This window comes from Halichoerus grypus, chromosome 8 (assembly GCF_964656455.1).
Source record: "Halichoerus grypus chromosome 8, mHalGry1.hap1.1, whole genome shotgun sequence".
NCBI classification, from domain to species: Eukaryota; Metazoa; Chordata; class Mammalia; order Carnivora; family Phocidae; genus Halichoerus; species Halichoerus grypus.
Window position 1 is genome coordinate 112,444,919 of NC_135719.1, and position 19,735 is coordinate 112,464,653.

General features: G+C 40.4%; 1 protein-coding gene across 1 annotated transcript in view; it reads right to left on the reverse strand.

Moving 5' to 3' along the window:
* The window catches only part of CCDC175 (coiled-coil domain containing 175), a 62,685-nt gene that overhangs the window by 25,558 nt on the left and 17,392 nt on the right, over positions 1 to 19,735 (reverse strand). Inside the window, exons 8-14 of the mRNA XM_078053771.1 lie at positions 18,389 to 18,470; positions 14,582 to 14,718; positions 11,847 to 11,957; positions 9,516 to 9,587; positions 8,338 to 8,473; positions 7,590 to 7,721; positions 2,565 to 2,703 (exon numbers count right to left, since the gene is read on the reverse strand). Of these exons, the coding sequence (XP_077909897.1) occupies positions 2,565 to 2,703; positions 7,590 to 7,721; positions 8,338 to 8,473; positions 9,516 to 9,587; positions 11,847 to 11,957; positions 14,582 to 14,718; positions 18,389 to 18,470 (809 nt within the window). The remainder of the gene's footprint in view (positions 1 to 2,564; positions 2,704 to 7,589; positions 7,722 to 8,337; positions 8,474 to 9,515; positions 9,588 to 11,846; positions 11,958 to 14,581; positions 14,719 to 18,388; positions 18,471 to 19,735) is intronic.

Genomic DNA, 19,735 nt, shown 5'->3' on the forward strand with positions numbered 1-19,735 from the left:
TGTTTTTTATATGTACTGAGCTGATTCTATCCTCTGTAAGTCTCACTGCTGGCAGGTGAAGCATATTTTCCTACTCTCTGGAACACATTGCTCTTATGGTCCCTTTTCTACCTTTCTCTTGCCTTCCCATCTTTTCTCTACTTTCTTTAGTAGTTCTCTCTTTTCTTTGCCTCAAGAGAATCAGAACTTGCAATATATGGCAATACATTGCTTATTTTCATACTCATCCTGTTTCTTACATCCTCCACCTAGCACAAGAAGGGACAGGAGGAAAGATTGGGGATGGAGTACATGTGTATCATGACTCTTTGTAGAAGTAGCAAACAAACAAACAAACAAACAAAAATCTACCTGAGTTAACTAAATGAAAATCTGGCAATAATTGGAAAATCAATGGAGGAATGGCAACCAGACCAATTATCCAAAGTACTTATTCTTATAACCTTACATATTTTTTATTTTTATTTAAATTAAATTTAATTAACATATACTGTATTATTAGTTTCAGAGGTAGAATTTAGTGATTCATCAGTTGCAGACAATAGCCAGTGCTCATTACTTCAAGTGCCCTCCTTAATGCCCATCACCCTGTTACCTCGTCCCCCATCCACCTCCCCTCCTGCAACCCTGTTCGTTTCCTGTAGTTAAGAGTCTCTTATGGCTTGTCTCCCTCTCTATTTTCCTCTTATTTTATTTTCCCTTCCCTTCCCCTACGTTCATCTGTTTTATTTCTTAAATTCCACATATGAGTGAAATCATATGGTATTTGTCCTTCTCTGACTTACTTTGCTTAGCATAATAGCCTCTAGTTCCATCTACATCATTGAAAATGGCAAGATTTCATCTTTTTGATGGCTGAGTAATATTCCATTGTATATATATACCACATCTTCTTTATCCATTCATCTGTTGTTGGACATCTGGGTTCTTTCTGTAGTTTGGTTATTGTGGATATTGCTGCTACAAACATTGGACTGCAGGTGCCCCTTCAGATCACTAAGTTTGTATTCTTTGGATAAATACTTAGTAGTGCAATTGCTAGGTTATAGGGTAGTTCTATTTTTAACGTCTTGAAGAACCTCCATACTGTTTTCCAGAATGGCTGCACCAGCTTGCATTCCCACCAACAATGTAGGAGGGTTCCCCTTTCTCTGCATCCTCACCAACATCTGTTGTTTCCTGACTTGTTAATTTTAGCCATTCTGACTGGTGTGAGGTGGTATCTCGTTGAGGTTTTGATTTGTATTTCCCTGATGCCGAGTGATGTTGAGCACTTTTTCATGTGTCTATTGGCCATCTGGATGTCTTCGTTGCAGAAATGTCTGTTCATATCTTCTGCCCATTTCTTGACTAGATTTTTTTGTTTTTTGGGTGTTGAGTTTGATAAGTTCTTTATAGATTTTGGATACTAGCCCTTTATCAGATAAGACATTTGCAAATATCTTCTCCCATTCTATAGGTTGCCTTTTAGTTTTGTTGACTGTTTCCTTTCCTGTGAAGCTTTTTATCTTGATAAAGTCCCAATCATTTTTGCTTTTGCTTCCTTGTCTTTGAAGACATGTCTAGCAAGAAGTTGCTACTGCTGAGGTCAGAGAGGTTGCTGCCTGTGTTGTCCTCTAGGATTTTGATGGTTTCCTGTCTCACATTTAGGTCTTTCAACCATTTTGAGTCTATTTTTGTGTATGGTGTAAGAAAGTGGTCCAGTTTTATTCTTCTGCATGTTGCTGTCCAATTTTCCCAACACCATTTGTTGAAGAGACTGTCTTTTTCCATTGGATATTCTTTCCTGCTCTGTCAAAGATTAGTTGACCATAGAGTTGAGGGTCCATTTCTGGGCTCTCTATTCTGTTCCATTGATCTATGTGGCTGTTTTTGTGCCAGTACCATGCTGTCTTGATGATTACAGCTGTGTAACATAGCTTGATGTCCAGAATTGTGATGCCTCCAGCTTTGGTTTTCTTTTTCAATATTACTTTGGTTATTTGGGGCTTATAATCTTATATTCTTAAAATTCACTTTCCTTGGCAATTACCACTATTCACTTTAAAATATTTGTTTTACATTTCAATATACTGGGTTTCTATAGGATTGTATCTTTTTGACACAGACAGTTTTGATTTCTATCCCCGTGCTCAGCAGGGAGTCTACTTAAGATTCTCTACCTCTCCCTATACCCCTCTCCCTGATTGTGTGCTCTCTCTCTAAAATAAATAAATCTTTAAAAAAAGAAACAAAAAACACTCCACATGGTAGCAGTTAAAGGAATGTTTTCTACCTTTACAAAGTACACAGAGAAACCACATAATACAGTTGCTACTAATTCTTAATTTTAAAGTCTTTAAAAGAGAAAAGGAAAAATTTAACAAGAGCAACAGTAAGACTGTGATGTAAAGGAGAAGAAATTAGTAGATGAGGCAAAAAGTAGAGAAGAGGGAATTAAAGGTGATAGGAAAAGTTTGGAGAATTTCACCATTGACTTGTGACTGATGACCCCCCTCGTGTTAGAAGACAACATGAAATCCTTACCTGGGCTTAAGGTCAATTCCTAAGAGCCTCATACATACCTGTAATAATATTACTGAGCTCTTCAAATTTTCCACTTTTGCTTTTGTACTCTTCTTCTGCCACTTGAAGTTGTGGAAGACACTCGACTAGCTCCTCTTCCTTTACTTTATTACTTTGCGTTTCCTCAACAAATCTTTTCTTTAAAGAAAAAAAAAAGCTAATTGTGAGCACAATTTTGGAGAATGTACACAATTTACACTCCAAAGTAGAATGTAAGTTCTTCAAGAGGGAGAGTTCTGTCTTAGTGTCCTCTTACCCTGAGATGCACAGAAAGGTATCTGCCACACACTAGGTATTTGAAAAATATTTGTTGGCTGATTGACTCTCTGGCAATCTATAAGGTAAGGAGATTAGATTCAATGGGCTCTCCAAAGATCTATTCAGTTCTCTGGCTCTACTGCTAAGATCCCATTAATGCTACACTAAACACCTGTTTGAGAAAATCTTAGTTGATCATATTTTGTGGGAAAAAAAAAAAACAGGGAGCAACACAGAATACACACAAGTCCTAAGAAGTGTGGATGTAAGTAAGAAATGGGGAGGGGATAGAAATAATTACATATATTACTACACTAAATGGACAGAAAGTGCCCCAAACAAAACATGAAGATGCTTGTTTAATTATTCAGGTTTTATTTAGTTTCAAAGGGAATAATAGTTGGACCTCTCTTAGAAAGTCAGGATGGGTTTATAACGGTGACTACAGCAGAGACAGCCAGCTGACATTTACGAGCTATTCTCCTGTCCTTCAATATCAGGACTTCTCGCCTCTAGTTCAGCACATGGCTGCCAGCTACAGCAATTTCTCAGCTTTCTTTGCAAGTGGGTGTGACTAACGAGTTTGTGAGCTGAAGTGATGTGTGCCACTTCTGGGTCCTCCCCCTTCAACAGGAAGCAGCATGTGTCCCCTTGGTCCTTCCCTCCCTCGCCTGGCTGGAAAAGAATGAGAAGGTAAGCTGCCACTTGGATCCGCCGATGTTAGCCTCATGCTGAGGATGGCGGAGCTGCCCTGCCAACCTTGGACCCCTTCCCTTCGGCCTGTAATGGGAAAGAGAAGTAAACATTTCTCTTCTGTAATGATCACATCAGGGGATCTTCTCAACTAGATACTCAGACTCTTAAGATTTGAATAGGTCATACTTGACCCATTTTATTCATAAAAAAATTTTTTTTTACTTTTTATTTTTATCCAAGTTGCATACACACATAATCCAAAGGAACCCCCGGGTACCAGGAGGGCAATGCTTGGCATGCTTCCCCAGGGAGGTACCCTCAAACACAGCTGACCAGAGGCTAGTGTCCTTTGACCCCCACCAAAGTGATAACTCAGATGGAAGAGGAAGACACCCACATGGGTGGATGGGATAGCCTCCCTGGCTTTAAAGTCTCATGCTCAAATAGGAACAACACCTTTTGGGTATACCTTCTAGGTCACCGGAAGGGACATGCCCACTTAGAAGAGGCACCAAGCCCAGGGAAACCCAATGCTCTAGTTTCCCACCAGTTATTCTCCCCATCAAGATGCAGCATACCAATCATGGGTCATTCTATACAAACAATGTTGCCTGATAATACAATTTTAGTTGTCTAATTTTACCAGGCTCTAGGCAATGACCCAGAAAGTTAAGCCAAGGTCAATTTCCCAATAAAGGAGAGAGGGTTGCTAACCCTTAACTACACGCATCTTGCTTTTGTTCACTGTATTTTGGCATCTCTTTGATAAAACAGCTTGTCTGTGCCCTAATTAATACAGTGAAGTGCCAGCCTAATATGTCCCCTCCCAAACTGCCATTAAGTCCTTAGGAATAAATACAGAAAGACAAAAAGATACATAAAAACACCGTAATTTAACGGGGCACCTGGGTGGCTCAGTCAATTAAGTGGCCGACTCTTGGTTTCAGCTCAGGTCATGATCTTGGGGTTGTGGGACTGAGCCCCATGCCAGGCTCTATACTGTGCAGAGTCTGCTTGTCCTTCTCCCTCCCCCCTCTGCCCCTCCTCTTGCTCACATGCTCTCTTTCTAAAATAAATAAAATCTTTAAACAAAACACCACCATAATTTAAACCTATTAAAATGCAGAATCAGGAGTAAATTTTTCCATGCTGCAGTGTTATGAAACTCAACTGTGTATTAGCTATACTACGTTCTCTAAGAGAATAGCTTGGGGGTCTCAGGAGGTATGTGAATGCACGAATTCCTCCCCATCGCCTACACAGACTTAGCTGCTAGCACTGCCCTGACAAGAAACCACGCTCTTGTTTCATGCTTTCAGGGAGGGTTTGGGTACCGGGTGCTGCTGCATCTCAGGCACGTTAGCCTGAGTTGTCTACTGGCTCAGTCAGTCAGAACCACAGCTTCTTCAGCTCCTTCAAGCTTCCCCCAGTCCTGAGCCACATGCACACTTAGTTCAGTGATGATGGGCTCTGGCTTTTGCCACAACCCCTTGGAATTGGAGCCTTGGAAAAGAGAGAGACTGATGCAGGTCCCTGTCCCTGCTCATCGGGATGAGTTCCAGCTCATCCTGTGACTTCCTGTCCACCTTCCCTTCCTACCTGCCTGCCCTGCAGCCTTCAGCCCCCAGCTCCAGACAGGAAGCTGACAGCCTCACTAGACTGTGTAACCAGCTCCCCCCGCTGCAGAAGGTCCAATCCTCTAACGGACCCCTTTCCTGGTGGCTCTGCTGCTCAGACTGAACCCTGCCAGACACGGGGCTGTAGGGCCCAGCAGATCCACCCGTGCTCACTGCGTCAGCACTGGATCAGACTAAGGTAGAAGCCCGTGGCTCCTCATGCCACGGCACCAAAGGCAGAAATGGGACTCCAATTTCCAATTTGCTCTGGGTTCTTGATGAGGATTACCAAGGGGAAAGGGGGGTGTTGCTTCATAAAAGTGGTACACAAGCTGCCATCTGTCCATGCCTTTGTGTGAATTAGACACAGGTGGGCACAGCCCTGCAGCGGGCGCACAGCCTGGCAAGCGGGGAGGACGGTCTACTGATCTCGCCTAATTGCACTGTTTGAGCTCGAATGCAATGTTACCCAGCGTCCTTACCTTACTGCTGACTTGAAGGGGCTTGCCTCCATTGGTTCACCATTAAGGATGATGGTAAACCCTGTCAGCTCTGTCTCAAGAAATACCTGACATGCGGACTGCCTACTTTCGATCACTTCCTCAGTCACCACTCTGGTTCGAGCTACTTGAACCACTTGGAATATTGCCCTAGCTTCCTCATTGGTCTTTCTGCACCCACCGTTGCTTTCCTAAATTTTACTCAACATAGCAGCTAGAGAGATCCTACTTAAAAGAAAATCAGATTATTTCAGCCCTTCACTCCAAACCCTCTTCCGGCTTGCCAGCCCAGGCAGAGAAGAGACAAAGTCCTCCCAATAGCCTATAAGGCGGCAGACCTGGGAATGCCCCTCCCTCTCGGATCGCCCCTCAAGGGATGACTCACTGCCTTGTGGCAAGGAGTGTGGCCAGCTGCCAGCCTCCAGGGGTCGGCTCCTTCAGAGTCTCCTTGGTCATCTAGTGAAGGTCATGCTCTTCGAGGGGTGGCCCCACGATCGACTGACTGAGCAAGGAGGTGGTGCAAGGGTGGGGCCATTTCTGCCCCAGGCAGGGCTCCGCTAATGGACAGTCCTTGCTTAGAAGCCCCCCACAGAGAGCTTGCGGGTTCCATAATGTCCGCCACTTGTTTATCTTGTTTATTTTCAATCTCCCTCCACTGGGATGTAAGCACCATAAGGGCAGAGTTTTGCTGTCTTTTTTTGTGTGTGTGTTTTTTAGCATCTAGAATACTAGGCACCCAGACAGACGGCAACCGACAGAGAAACGCTTCCCGCCCTGACTCCTCTCCCTTCGGTTTCTTCTAAGTTGTCTGAATTTGTGCAGTGCTTTCTCTCCCTTCTTTGTTCCCTGAGTTGTGCCAGTTTCCAACTCACCTCTTCTTATTTCTCGCCATCCCCTTCAGACACCGCTTCCCTGAGTTCCTAGATTTCTATGTTGCTGATCTTCCTTGGCACTTCTACGAAATTCCAATTTCTTTTTAAATTTATGGAGGAGCATTTGATCACAGATGTCATGCGTTCCAGCACCATCCTTCTGAGCGTTCTTCAGTTGTTGGAAACTTCTGTTGCCCCTTTCAGTTGTTTCTCTCTTAGTGTTTTTGTGTGGAGGATATAGCTGCTCCTTTTCTGTCATTCCTATTAGAAAGCACTGGCTTTTCTTGGACCAGTTAACTGCGGACGGTTTCTGCAGGATTTGGTGGGGGTTGTGCAGGGAGGCGTGGGCTTGGCAAGATCTAAACTTTGAAACGTCAGGACTCCCTGCTCGCCCCGCTCCGGCAAGGGACTGTTGTCTTCAAAGAAAGCCCCTCTTTCATGCAGCCAGGCCTCTTCCTCTTCAAAACGAATCAAGTTCAGGAGGGCTTCTCCCACCATCCCTTTTCTCCTCATTCCAATGTACCAAGTTAGGTCTCCGAGGAACAGCCCCTTACCTTTCAAGGTAACACCATCACCTTGAAAATGGGTGTCTTCTGTTGTGTTTCCAGAGACCGGCCACCTCTGGGCCCCCTGGGTACTCTCCGTGCCTTTTCTCTCGACCTCACCCAGCATCCATGCTCATCCCATGCGGACTGCCTGGCAGCTCCAACTCAGTGGGATGCCCTCTCTTTAATGAGGATTTCTGAGTTTGGCCTGATTGGCCTCCCTCACCCTTTGCTGCTTTCCCCAGCCAGTCCCGTGCCAGCTCGCCATGGCTTCCTGCTGTCTTCCACCTGTCCCATGGACCTTGCCAGCACTTCTACCTAACGGGGAGTGTCTGATTTTCTTTTCTAACTGAAAAAAAAAAAGGTTTTTGTTGCTCTTTTTTAAGGGAAAAAAAAAAAAAAAGGAAGGATCATAATGAAATTGTAGCCTTGCTCACACTGGAAGATTTTACACTGAACTGAGTAGAATAGCACGAACTATACCCCCTCCCCCCTAGAGTCATCTAAAATTATTCCTAGATGTAAAATAAAACTTACCTCATACTTGTTCAACTCTTGAATTAACTTTTTTTCTTTGACAATAAATTCCTCCTTCTCTTGTTTTAATTCCAATGTAACTTTTTCAATCTCTGCCAAAAATTCACTGATCTCTTTTTCTCGTACAGTGGTCTAATTAGAAAAAAAAAAAAAAAAAAAAACAACACCAAAACCTGAAGATTTGCCGTTTGCCTTTGTAGCTGTCAGCCTTACGTTTTCAAACAGCCAAGAGTGAATATCTCTTTGCATGAGACTTGGCTCCAGTGTTAGGTTATATTATTTCATAGTAACCACTGAGAGGAACACTTTATTTTCCCTGCAGAGGTTAATTTAGTCACCAAACAATATCTATAAACTGCATGAGGAAATGGGGAATGGGAGTGGTGGGGGCCGGAGGGTGGGCAGAGGGCCACTACTAGAGCTGAATTAGTGATGTTTGGTCTTTTTTTTTTTTTAAGAGAGAGTTTCCCCAAAAGTTAACATCAAATAAGTTTCTGGTTGCCTGTTTCCAAAGCATCTTCTAGAGAGAAGTGCTATTTTGTTTGCCAAATCCCTACAGTCAATACACAACAAATAGATACATTTCTTAAGAAAGTTAAATAATTCACTCTAAACATCACCAGAAATGAAAACATCTTTTAATAAGGTAAGGTTTAATTAGGCATTGAAGGAGAATCACTGATACGCAGTAATAATTCTAAGTCCATACTAATATGGAGTAATACTATTAATTCCCGAGTTCCTTTACCTCTTGTAATAATTCAGTGCGTCTGAATTCCAAAGTCTGAATTTTATCTAAAATTTCTCCTATTTCAATGCTTAGCCTCTTTCTCCTACGTGCATGTTTTTTTCGCAAACAAGCTACTTTCCACTGAGTTATAATACTAGAAATTAAAACACAAAGAATCATCATTAAATTGACATAACTGTTTCCTGAAAAGATGAAGGAATTGAAAGCAAAACAAATCTTACTATGATTATACAAAACTGTGCTCTTGGTGATGCGGACCATGCACGTCAGCTGAAAAAATAAGCCGAAGTGCTAACTGTGTCAACGTGGTCCGTCTTCACCAGCTGCTACATCTCACGGGCCGTGTCGGTACGTCCAGCAGGACAGTGGACAAACCACACGTGGCAGCTCCCCTCCTTTAGGTAAAGGATAGAAATGGGGAAGGTTCAGGGGCGGATGGCGGAGAGAAGAGACCCAGGCAGAAATAGTAGGGAAATTCCCTAAATTACCCAGAAGGCTAATAAGGGATTTCAACCTTCTGGGTTCTCGAATTTTTCTCTCCACTGCAACATAAAAAAGCTACATTGGAGAAGGGTCAAAATGTGCAATTGGAGTCTTATACATGATATTAATAGCAATGACAACAACAATAAAATACAACTAAGTTTTTGTGAATACTTCCTAGGTGCCAGGGAGTCATCTCAATACTTGATATAGACCATCTCCTCTACCATTCATGGTGACCTCACGGGGTGGGTGCTACCATCATCGGCCACTTTATAGGAAATGGAGCAGAGAGATTGCTTAATAACGCAGCCTCGGTCACAGAACTAGCGGGAGACAAAGCAGCCAAAGTAGCCCGTCTCCAGAGCCTGTACGTTTATCCGCGCTCCTCTGTCCCCTCCCCTGCTGGTCCACACAGAAGCCTGGTGAGCAAGAGGCCCTACACAAATCTTGGCAATTTCACTCTTTGGTGAGTTTACTCAATTGAAATGGAAAACCCTGGGTCTGTTCAATGCCCCAACATCAAACTAACAAACACATCTAGACCTGAGAAAACTCACACAATTCAATTTAGGAAACTAATTTCCTTGGACCCTAGCAAGCAACAAGTACTCTGATTTCCTCCCTACTTTGGGGCACTGTTCATTAAGATAAACATATACTACTCATAACACAAATGAATTTTTTTTTACCATCTCTGATTTTCTCTTTCCAGGTTATCATTCAGGATTTTTATTTGTTTCTGATAAACTGCTTTTGTTGCTCTGAAAACAAGAAAACGTACATTGGGTTTTTGCATTCATGGAAGCTAGCAGAATCTATAAAAGACTTTATACAACCTTCTTGTGCACAAGAAGACTACCATCTAATCGGGAGACAAACCAAACCTAGTGAAACAACTAAAGGTAGTGGTAGACTCAGAGAAAGATAATTATGATTTCGTACAAGAGCAAACTGATTTTGCAAGTATCATGGTGGATACCCAAGGGAAAGGAAGAACAGATTCTGGGGAGGTAACTGAGGAAGGGTTATTGGAGGTTAATGTTTAACAGAGGGAAGAAGACAGATTCCCACAATGGAGGTGGAATCCCACCATGGAAAGGGCGTCATCATTTGCAAAGACACGGAAAAGAAGAAGTGAAGACTCTTCTGACCAACACAGACTTGCTGCAGACAGAGGACTTCAAGGGAAGTAATAACGGTGACACAGGATGGGTAAAGGTCAAAAAACTGGTGAGGAACTTTGGATTCTAGACTGAGTCTTGATTTGATGCAATGTGTAATTCAGAAAGCCTATATTGATTTTTGTACTAGGGTTAAGTAGCAATTGAGGATGGAAGATTTTCTTGTGAATCTAGGATGGCTAGAAACATGAAGTCTAACACAGGTCTTAGAATCCTTGATTATTTTTATTCCCTTTTTCCTATTAGTGCTTCATATGTAGAAAAGTAAAATGTGACTTTATGTCTTTTGGAATATAGAAATATTTATAACTGAAACAGAATGTGTAATGTCGTGAAACTAGAAATATAACCATGTTCCTGCTTTTTTTCTCTGAATCATAGTGTGGGCTCTTGATTTCCCACCTCAATAAATCTATTACCCTCCCCTGGAACTGCAAGGTTCTTCACAATGTGCCCCAACCTCATTGATTTTATTTACTTATGTATTTGGTTTAATCCACCGAGGAGTTGAACTGGTTTAAAGTAACAGAACAGTAATATAAAAAGTCCTAAGTGGAAACTGATATTGGGTCACACATTTAGCTCTGAGCTTCCTGGTGCCCAGAGCAATGATGGCGTAACAATTGGTTACGGAATCTGCATTATTCATGTGGAAAATAGGACCCCTACTCAACCCAATTCTGTTTTCCTGCTCTTTCACAGGGAAGAGTTCATAGTTTCTCTTCTGAAACCAACATGAGAAATGTCTAAATATGCTGTTTAACAGCCTAAGGACAAGCAAACCACACGTCCTGCCGTGTTCTAGATTTCTGTTGGTACAGGTCAAATTCGATCACCACTATCTTAGTTCTATAAGCTAGTTCCCCACTGCCCTATATTCAAATAATAAAATACATTCAAATTATAAAAACGAAAAATACGCAATCCCTTTTGATCTAGTAATTCAACTTTTAGGACCTTATTATAAAGAAAGAGTTGTATAGGTGGACAGAGATATACATGTTAAAGTATACCTTTATGTGATGTGAACTTTGAAAAGTGCTTGTATATAGAAAACACAAAAACAAATTCCACTAGTAGGGTACTAGTTAAATAAAACATAGCATAATCTGTAAAAGAAATATTATACAGTTAAAGAGAGGAATGAGGTCCCATATACATGAATTTTGTCTTCTTCTGAAATCATTTTAAAATCAGTTAAGTGTTTCCATATCCCTTTCACCAATTTCTCCAAATGTTACCATTTACCGTATTTGTTTTATCATTTTCCCAGACATATTTTTTCCAGCTTCTTGAGATATAACTGAAACATAATATTGTGTAAGTTACCCAGATGTAAGGGCAATCCAATTTTTGGATGTACAAACACACTCCTATATGGAAAGCATGCATAGCAAACTGCTAATAGTGAGATCTCTGGGGGGAGATGGAGATTAAGGTAACTTTTAGTCTTCTAAGTTACACATTTCTATATGTGAATTTTAAAATCAGGTGCAAGCATTACTTTTTTAATCAGAAAAATTAAAGTGATTTAGAATGGCAGAAATGAACACCATAGGGGGTCGGTGTTGTGATAATGTTCAGGCACGTTCTTGTTACTAAACTGCTGATGATTGGTCCATTCTCATGTCCAGCAGCTTGTATGGAACTTCGGACCTGCCTATCCTTTCAACAATAGATTCAATGATAATAACTCTTCTAGACTCTAAAACAGAGACAGTGAATTATATGCCTCCTTTTCTATAGGACATCAGAGGTTATCAGTTCTATTGTTATCATATATTAAAAAATAAAAGCAGAGAAGATGAAGATGAAAAGTTTCCAAGGCAACAAACCTACCGATGAAGATCATGGAGCGTGACAAGTCCTTCTTCCATATTTTTGATGTCTACTTTTCTTTGTGATAGGAAGTTTTCTTTCTGAGTAATAAATGCCAGTTGTTTCTGATTTCTACCAGGAAAAACACAGAGTTATCATATGTTGAAGGGTGAAATCATCATTTTTCACTCCTCACCAAGAGGATATAGAATCACAAATAAGAATGTAGAAAGTAGGCTGGAAAGTTCAGCTCATAAACTACTTACCAAACAAATTAGTAAAAATAGAAACAAAACCTTTTTTTTTTTTTAAAGATTTTATTTATTTATTTGACAGAGAGAGACACAGCGAGAGAGGGAACACAAGCAGGGGGAGTGGGAGAGGGAGAGCAGGCTCCCCACTGAGCAGGGAGCCCGATGTGGGGCTCGATCCCAGGACCCTCGGATCATGACCTGAGCTGAAGGCAGCTGCTTAACGACTGAGCCACCCAGGCGCCCAGAAACAAAACCTTTTTGCTAGTGGTGGCTAAATCTAAACTTATGAAAATCCCCAAGCCATGGAAAGAGCATTAATTGCAATAGTAATCATAAAACCGCAAGAATTCTGTAGACTCCATCCCTCCGGGTGGGGACATCTCTTGTAATGCATTTATCAATTCTACCATGTTCTTTTGTGAAAAGTGAAGGAGTCCGTCAGACCAACTTTAAATACTGGCTTTATCTCTTTCTAGCAATGCGACCTCAAAAAGAAAATCTGCCTGTGGATGAGCCTCAGGTTCTCCATTCATAAAATAGGGCCCATAATGCCTATCTCACCAGGTATCAGGATTAAATGAGCTGTCAATTGCTCAAGCCAGTGTGTGGCGTGGCACCCACGAGGCATTTTATAAAAAGTGGTTATATTTTGCCTCCAATTTGCAGAGAGAATAATGGGAAGTGTACAGTTTTATTCAATGTCAGTTTTTTCCAGACACTGAGAAGGACATTCCTGTAACAGAAAGTGCTCTGTTTATAAGTGTCCCATCTTCTTCAAAACTGCTATGGACTGAATTGTGTCCCCCACAAATTCATACGTTGAGGCCCTAATACCCAGTTTGATGGTATTTGAAGATGGGGCTTTTGCAAAGTGATCAGGTCACCTGATTAGATGAGGTCATGATGGGGTGGGGGCCCTCGTACCAAGAGACACCAGAGAGCCTGTCCTCTCCCTCTCTCTACCATGTGAAAACGTAGTGAGAAGGCAGCCATGTGCAAGCCAGGAAAAAGGACTCTTAATGAGAACCTGACCATGCAGGCACCCTGATCCTGGACACCCAGCCTCTGGAACTGAGAAATCAGTTTCTGTTGTTGAAACCACCCGGTGTATGGTGTTTAGTTATGGAAGCCCCAGCTCTAGACAAAAACCAGTAACAACGGTTAAATGTTTTAGTGTTACAATTATTTCTCATCAGCACATTTTATGATTAAAACTGATAACTTAGTATTGATCTGGGGAAAAGTTTTGCCTAAAGAACTACTAACAACAGATTCTCAGTAGGCAACTCAATTGGATTTGATACAATGATCGCAACAACTCTCTGCAGCTCAAATACTGCACGGACCACAAACTCAGTTTCACAGAAGTGCGCCTGGACGCTGTAATTACGCTTCCCTGTGATCTAACTTCACCTGTAGTGATGGATTATTACTTAGATAATTCATGCTTGCAAGATATTATTCTGTATTCATTAAGAATCTATTGGTGAGGGCGCCTGGGTGGCTCAGTTGGTTAAGCGACTGCCTTCGGCTCAGGTCATGATCCTGGAGTCCCGGGATCAAGTCCCGCATCGGGCTCCCTGCTCAGCAGGGAGTCTGCTTCTCCCTCTGGCCCTCCCCCCTCTCATGCTCTCTCTATCTCATTCTCTCTCTCAAATAAATAAATAAAATCTTAAAAAAAAAAAAATCTATTGGTGAATGCCCACTATTTTCTAAGCCGTGTCCAAGGGGATATAGCAGTGAGTAAGGCGGGACAACTACCCTGATCTGGTCAGAGTTCAGCAGGACAGAGAGATCAGTACCCCACGGATTACAACGCAGTGACTGATGAAAAGGAATGGCATCAGAAGGATGTTTCAGAAGGATCATTCTGGTGGAAGGGAGGGCAACAAGTGAAGGGGGGTAAAGCTGACAGTGGGAAGAACTTTTGAGGGACAAGCCAGAGCAAAGAAGTTGAAAGAGGTGACAAGAATGGAGTTGGAGAGGAAAATGGGATATATTTGAGAAATAGCGGGGAGGTAGAATCGACAAGCCTTGGTGCTTGAACAGAGTCCAACAGAGAGTTAAAAGATAGGAATTTCCTTGAATAATTTCCCAGTCTCTGGGTTAGGGGATTGTGTCAATGACCAAAGCCTTCTCTGAGATAGGGAATAGAGGTGCAAAGCCAGTTTCTGACAAAGGTGCCTCTCACAGTTTCTCTAGACAGTCTCATGGGGTAAAAGCAGGATTTTTTTTTTTTTTCAAGAATCTGATTTAGAAGTAAATGTAATGCACACGGTGTTTATGGATTTGATCTGACCCGTAGGAGGAAAGCATTACCCAGTATATATAGAGGCAGATTAGGAGTGTGTTTATTTATTTTGGGGAAATAATATTTCACTGTTGTCAACAGATTTGAAAACTAGGATAAGTTGAAGTGGGGAGTCACCATTTTGTGGCCAGGGAAAGCACCCCATAAGTATGGCATGTCAATTCATGTACGGATCATGGATAGAAACATACTCATTGTAAATTTTCTGTTTCTGCATAAAAAGTTTATCCTCCTCACTTAAGACAATCTTATATTGCCTGGTAAGAGTATGCAATTTCTCCCGTAGGTCTTTGTTCTCTAAACGATTTTTGTGTAGTTTCTCAGCCATCTAGAAAAAAAAAAAACAAAGCAATTGAAGTAAAGAGGACTTGCTTCACATTTCCTTTGAGGGGTGTCAGTCACATGGGTATATTACCCAGAGCACTGGGTATATTACCTAGCACACGACTATGCCATAAATATTGAGTGATGTAATTCTATATTAAATATGCAATTATACATCTTGGGGCCTCTCCTATAAATTATGACAAAAGTGTAGAAAGGTAGTAAACACTGATGGAAAAACCACAGAGTAATAATTCATATTGAAATAAGAACTGGGATTAATAAACTGAGATCATTCAGCAGGATCTGTATGACATCAACAGAAGCTCTGGCTCAAAACCTCTTTGATGAGATACTATGGCTGCCTCTTGTTAAATATTTCTATTCAAGGACAAAAATAGTACTCATTAGTGAACTTTGTACTTAAGAACTTTGTACTGGGCGCCTGGGTGGCTCAGTCGTTAAGCGTCTGCCTTCAGCTCAGGTCATGATCCCGGGGTCCTGGGATCGAGGCCCACATCGGGCTCCCTGCTCCGCGGGAAGCCTGCTTCTCCCTCTCCCGCTCCCTCGGCTTGTGTTCCCTCTCTCGCTCTCTCTCTCTCTGTCAAATAAATAAATTAAAAAAAAAAAAAAGAACTTTGTACTTAAGATGTCTCTATTGAATTGCTTCAAGTGAGGTAAGAAAGTCAGGTTTAGTACGAGTGATGGGCTGAGTAGTTCAAAATAACTTCCTGGCTGAGGATTGCTAAAATAGCTGGATGAAAAAAAAATCTTAGAAGTGCTGAAGAACTAACAAGATAATGAGGAATTCTATAAGAAACTGAGAATCCAGAGTAGTAAATCACTCTGAGGACATTTACTGATATGGAAGAAACCACTTGGAAATGGGAATTTATTTCTCTTACTTGACAAGAGGGGCAAAAATCAACACTTAGAGCTCATCCAGGTGTTGAGTCTGAGAAACCTTCTACCATTTTAGTCTGGGATCCCAAAAAGCTTCACACTCTGGAGAAGGGTAAGTTGGAAGTTAATAAGCCATGGTCCAGCCTGATTTTGATCACCAGGGAACCTCAAGGTGCATTAAAGTGGTTTGGGATGGGTAATACCCCAGCCATCTGATGGAAATGAATGAAAGTCTGTTTCTGAGGAAGATACAATCATCCTAAGCTTCAAACTGTTTCTACATTTGTTTTTCGAATACAATGTCTATGTATAGTTTTCTACTAGGAACAGAAGGAAACAAGACAGCATGAACAAAAATTGGCAGAAACAACAGACTGCAGGAACAAATTCTATAAAAACATCTGATAGTGAATGGAATTAGACAGTGAATATATAAATACTCTGCTTACTATAATAGAAGAAATATTAGAAATACTTGAAAATTACAGCAAGGAATTAGAAACAGTGAAGAATGACAAAGTAGATTTGAAAATTACCAATTAAAAAATGCAATAGCCAAAATTAAGAGCGGAAATAAGGCCACTCTGCCCAGAATACAGCAGGGGGAGACAAAAGGTAGAAAACACAGGAGAGAGGGTAAACTACATAGAGGAAATATATATTAGTACAAATAATTGTACAAACACACACACAATGTACATATAATCAGAGTCTCAGATGAAGAAGAAAGAGAATGAAATATGTGAACAGATAATGACTAAGAATTTTGCAGAACTTATATAGCAATTCATGAATTTAAGAAGCCCAGTGAATCCCACACAGGAGGAATAAAAAAGAAAACATGGACATATCATAGTGAAACCGAACAACTAAGTCAAAGGGAACAAAGAAGACCTAAGGTAAATGAGGTACACCATGTTCATGGATTGGAAGCTTCCATATTGTAAGAATGTAACATTCTCCCCAAACTGATCTATAGATATAATGCAACCCCAATCAAAATGCAAACAGGTTCTTTGGCAGAATTTGACAGACTGATAGAAATTCAAAGGGCCAAGAATAGTAGAAGCCATCTTGAAAAACAAAGTTGGATTTATACTACTAATTATAAAGGCTTATGTTAAAGCTGCTAATTAAGAAAGTCTGGTTTTAATGTGAGGAGAGACAAGTCCAAAGGAACATAAGAGAGTCCACAGATCTACACACATATTTATGATGTATTTATGATCTACATTTGATTTATGACAAACATGCCATTACAATATAGAAACAGGCAAAGACTGTCTTTTCATTAAATGGTGCTAATTAACTGGACCTTATGGAAAAATATGAATCTTGACCACCCTCTCACAGTGTACACACACACACACAGATCCCAGATCGCTTACAGTCCTAAATGTGAAATGTCAAACAATAAAGCTTCTAGAAGATCATGAAAAGAGAATATCTTCATGACATAGGACATAAAAAACAAGACGGAAAAGATTGACAAACTGGACTTCATTATAATTAATAAATTACATCCATCAGAAGATAGATATGTACATAAAGACTGTACATTTACAGTGTATGTGCTGTTCTGTATCTGTATAATATTTTACAATAAAAAATTAAAATAAAGTTAAAATAGAATTTCATGTCATCATTGAACTTGCCTCTTACACCTCATGAGAATTAAGATTGGCTGCCACCAAGAGTCCAGTGGAAATAATAAACAGGTCAGAGCCCAATCCCTTTGAAGCAGTCACTGACTTGTACTCAGGGAATTTGGCTGAGGGCTATGTATTAAGGGGAAACCCCTCTGCATTTGTCCCTATAAGCAAGTAAGCCATGACAGGGTAGGGGTCCTGGGTTTTCCAGACAGTTGGGGGGCTACAAACTATGGAGCTGTCATCTGAACCCTGCCTAGCAGCTCCTCCAATAGGAAATAAATAGAAAGAAAAAGAAATCCTTTGCCCAGAGAACGAAAATCAACTTTAAAAACCAACTAGCCAACCAACCAACCTTATCTAGTTTCTGTCTTTCAATATCTTCACAACTAAAAGAATTAGAGTAGGTCTAAACTGCAGAGAAGCCATCCTTAATGCTATTAACTCATAACCAAAAATGGAAAGAATTTAATTGGCTCAAATCATTCTTCTGGAAGAGATCTGCCTATAATGTTTTAATTCTATTTGTCATGCAATAATATATTATGAGCTGTTGCTTATTTAGCCAAGACCCTTTTGTTGGACTTCAACTCTATCTTCCCTACAATTTTTCAACTATCATAATGAATGCTTTACTGAATACCTTGTGGATAAATTTTAGTTTACACCCATGATTATGTACTTATGATATTTCTTTTAACCTAAGATTTAAAGTGTCCAGAGATTTCTCTCAGGGCCTAAATCTGACTCAAATATTTCATGACATTATTAAGTGTAGTATGGGTTGCTAGACTTTACAGGTACCACAAAACAGCAAGGAGGTTCCATTTAAAAAAAAAAAAAATTCACATGAAAAATATATTTCTAATGTAAAATAATCACAAACACATGACAAGTTACCAAACAAATAATTCATCTTCACATAGACAACATTCATTCTTTCATATATTTAAAATACTTTGGGAGGTGATCAAAATCTTTAAATCAATTATTGTGAATGATCATGATTATTATTAATTCATGAAAAATCTACTTTGGGAAAATTTCACATTTCTCAAATATATTTAAAATAGTAACTAAAAATGAATTATAATCTAAAAGTCATAATTTCCATCTTCCTACCTGCTTTATCTTCTGCAAGAATTCATCTTTTTCAATACCAGATGAATCTTCCAGTTTTTCTTTTGTATTTACAAAAAATTGTCTATGATCAAAGGAAGCCAAACAGATTCATATTAGGGCATGTTTTCCAGCAAAGCCACATTTATTTATGACACCAGAAACTTCCAGTCCCCATCTTCCTATGTAACATATTTATTGATATGTTCATTAAAATAAATAAAAAATTTTACTCTTTTGATGAATTAATACTTCCTGTATATATTCATTAAGAAACAATTATCCAACATTTGTACTCTGCAGGTGTTACAGGTACTAGAGATATAGTGCAGGCAAAGTCCCTACCTTCATGGAAGTTACACTCTATGAAGTAGTCAGAATAGAAGTTATCAAAATAATAATAATAATAATAATAATAATAAATTTCAGGTAGTGCTAAGTGCTTTAAAGAACACAAAGTAGGGTGAAGGACAGAGAAATCGTGAGAGTGATGATGCTACCTCAGACAGGTGGTAAGGGAAGGCCTCTTGAGATGACTTGTGAAGAACCTGAATGATGAGAAGGGGCCAGATAGGTGAAGATCTGAAGAAAAGTCTTTCATGTACAAGGTACGGCCAGTGATAAAAATTCTGGGGCCAGAACAAGTTTTGTGTATTTGATGAGGAGAGGATTATGAGAAGGCTGGAGAGGTAGACGGAGACTAGATCATGTAGGGGCTAAGGACAAAGTGGAAGTTCAGAGAGAACCAGGGGAGGATTTTTTTTTAAGCAGAGGAGAGAGATGAACTGAGTTACATCGTGTAAAGATGACTCTTGCTACTCAGTGGAGAAAGACAAGAGTACAGGAAGAGAGACTATGCAGAAGACTAGGGCAGTGGTCCAGAAGAGAGAATGGTGGCCCAGACTAACGTCGTAGTGGAGGAGGTAGTAAGAAATAGTTGGATTCAGGATATATTCTGAAGATAAAGGCAACAAGACATACCTTGGGATTTGGCTGGCATTTGAGTTGAGTTAGGGCTAGTTAGTTGGTTAGTTGGGTTAGGGTTAGGAAGTGAGGAAAACAGGAATGGTAGATGACTCCTAGGTTTTCAGCTGGAGTAACTAGGTAAATAGTGAGATGGAAGACTGAGGGAAGAGCTGTTTCAATGAGGTGGGAAATTAAGAGTTCTGTTCAGGACACATCGTATTTGAGATATCTAACAGATATCCTCCAAATGGAGAGGTCAAATAAACTGTAGAGTCTATGTATTTGCTACTCAGTGCTGGATATATAAATTTGGGAGTCACGGGGGTACAGAAGATATAGAAAGCCATAAGAATGGATGAAATCATGTCTGGAGGATGTGAATAG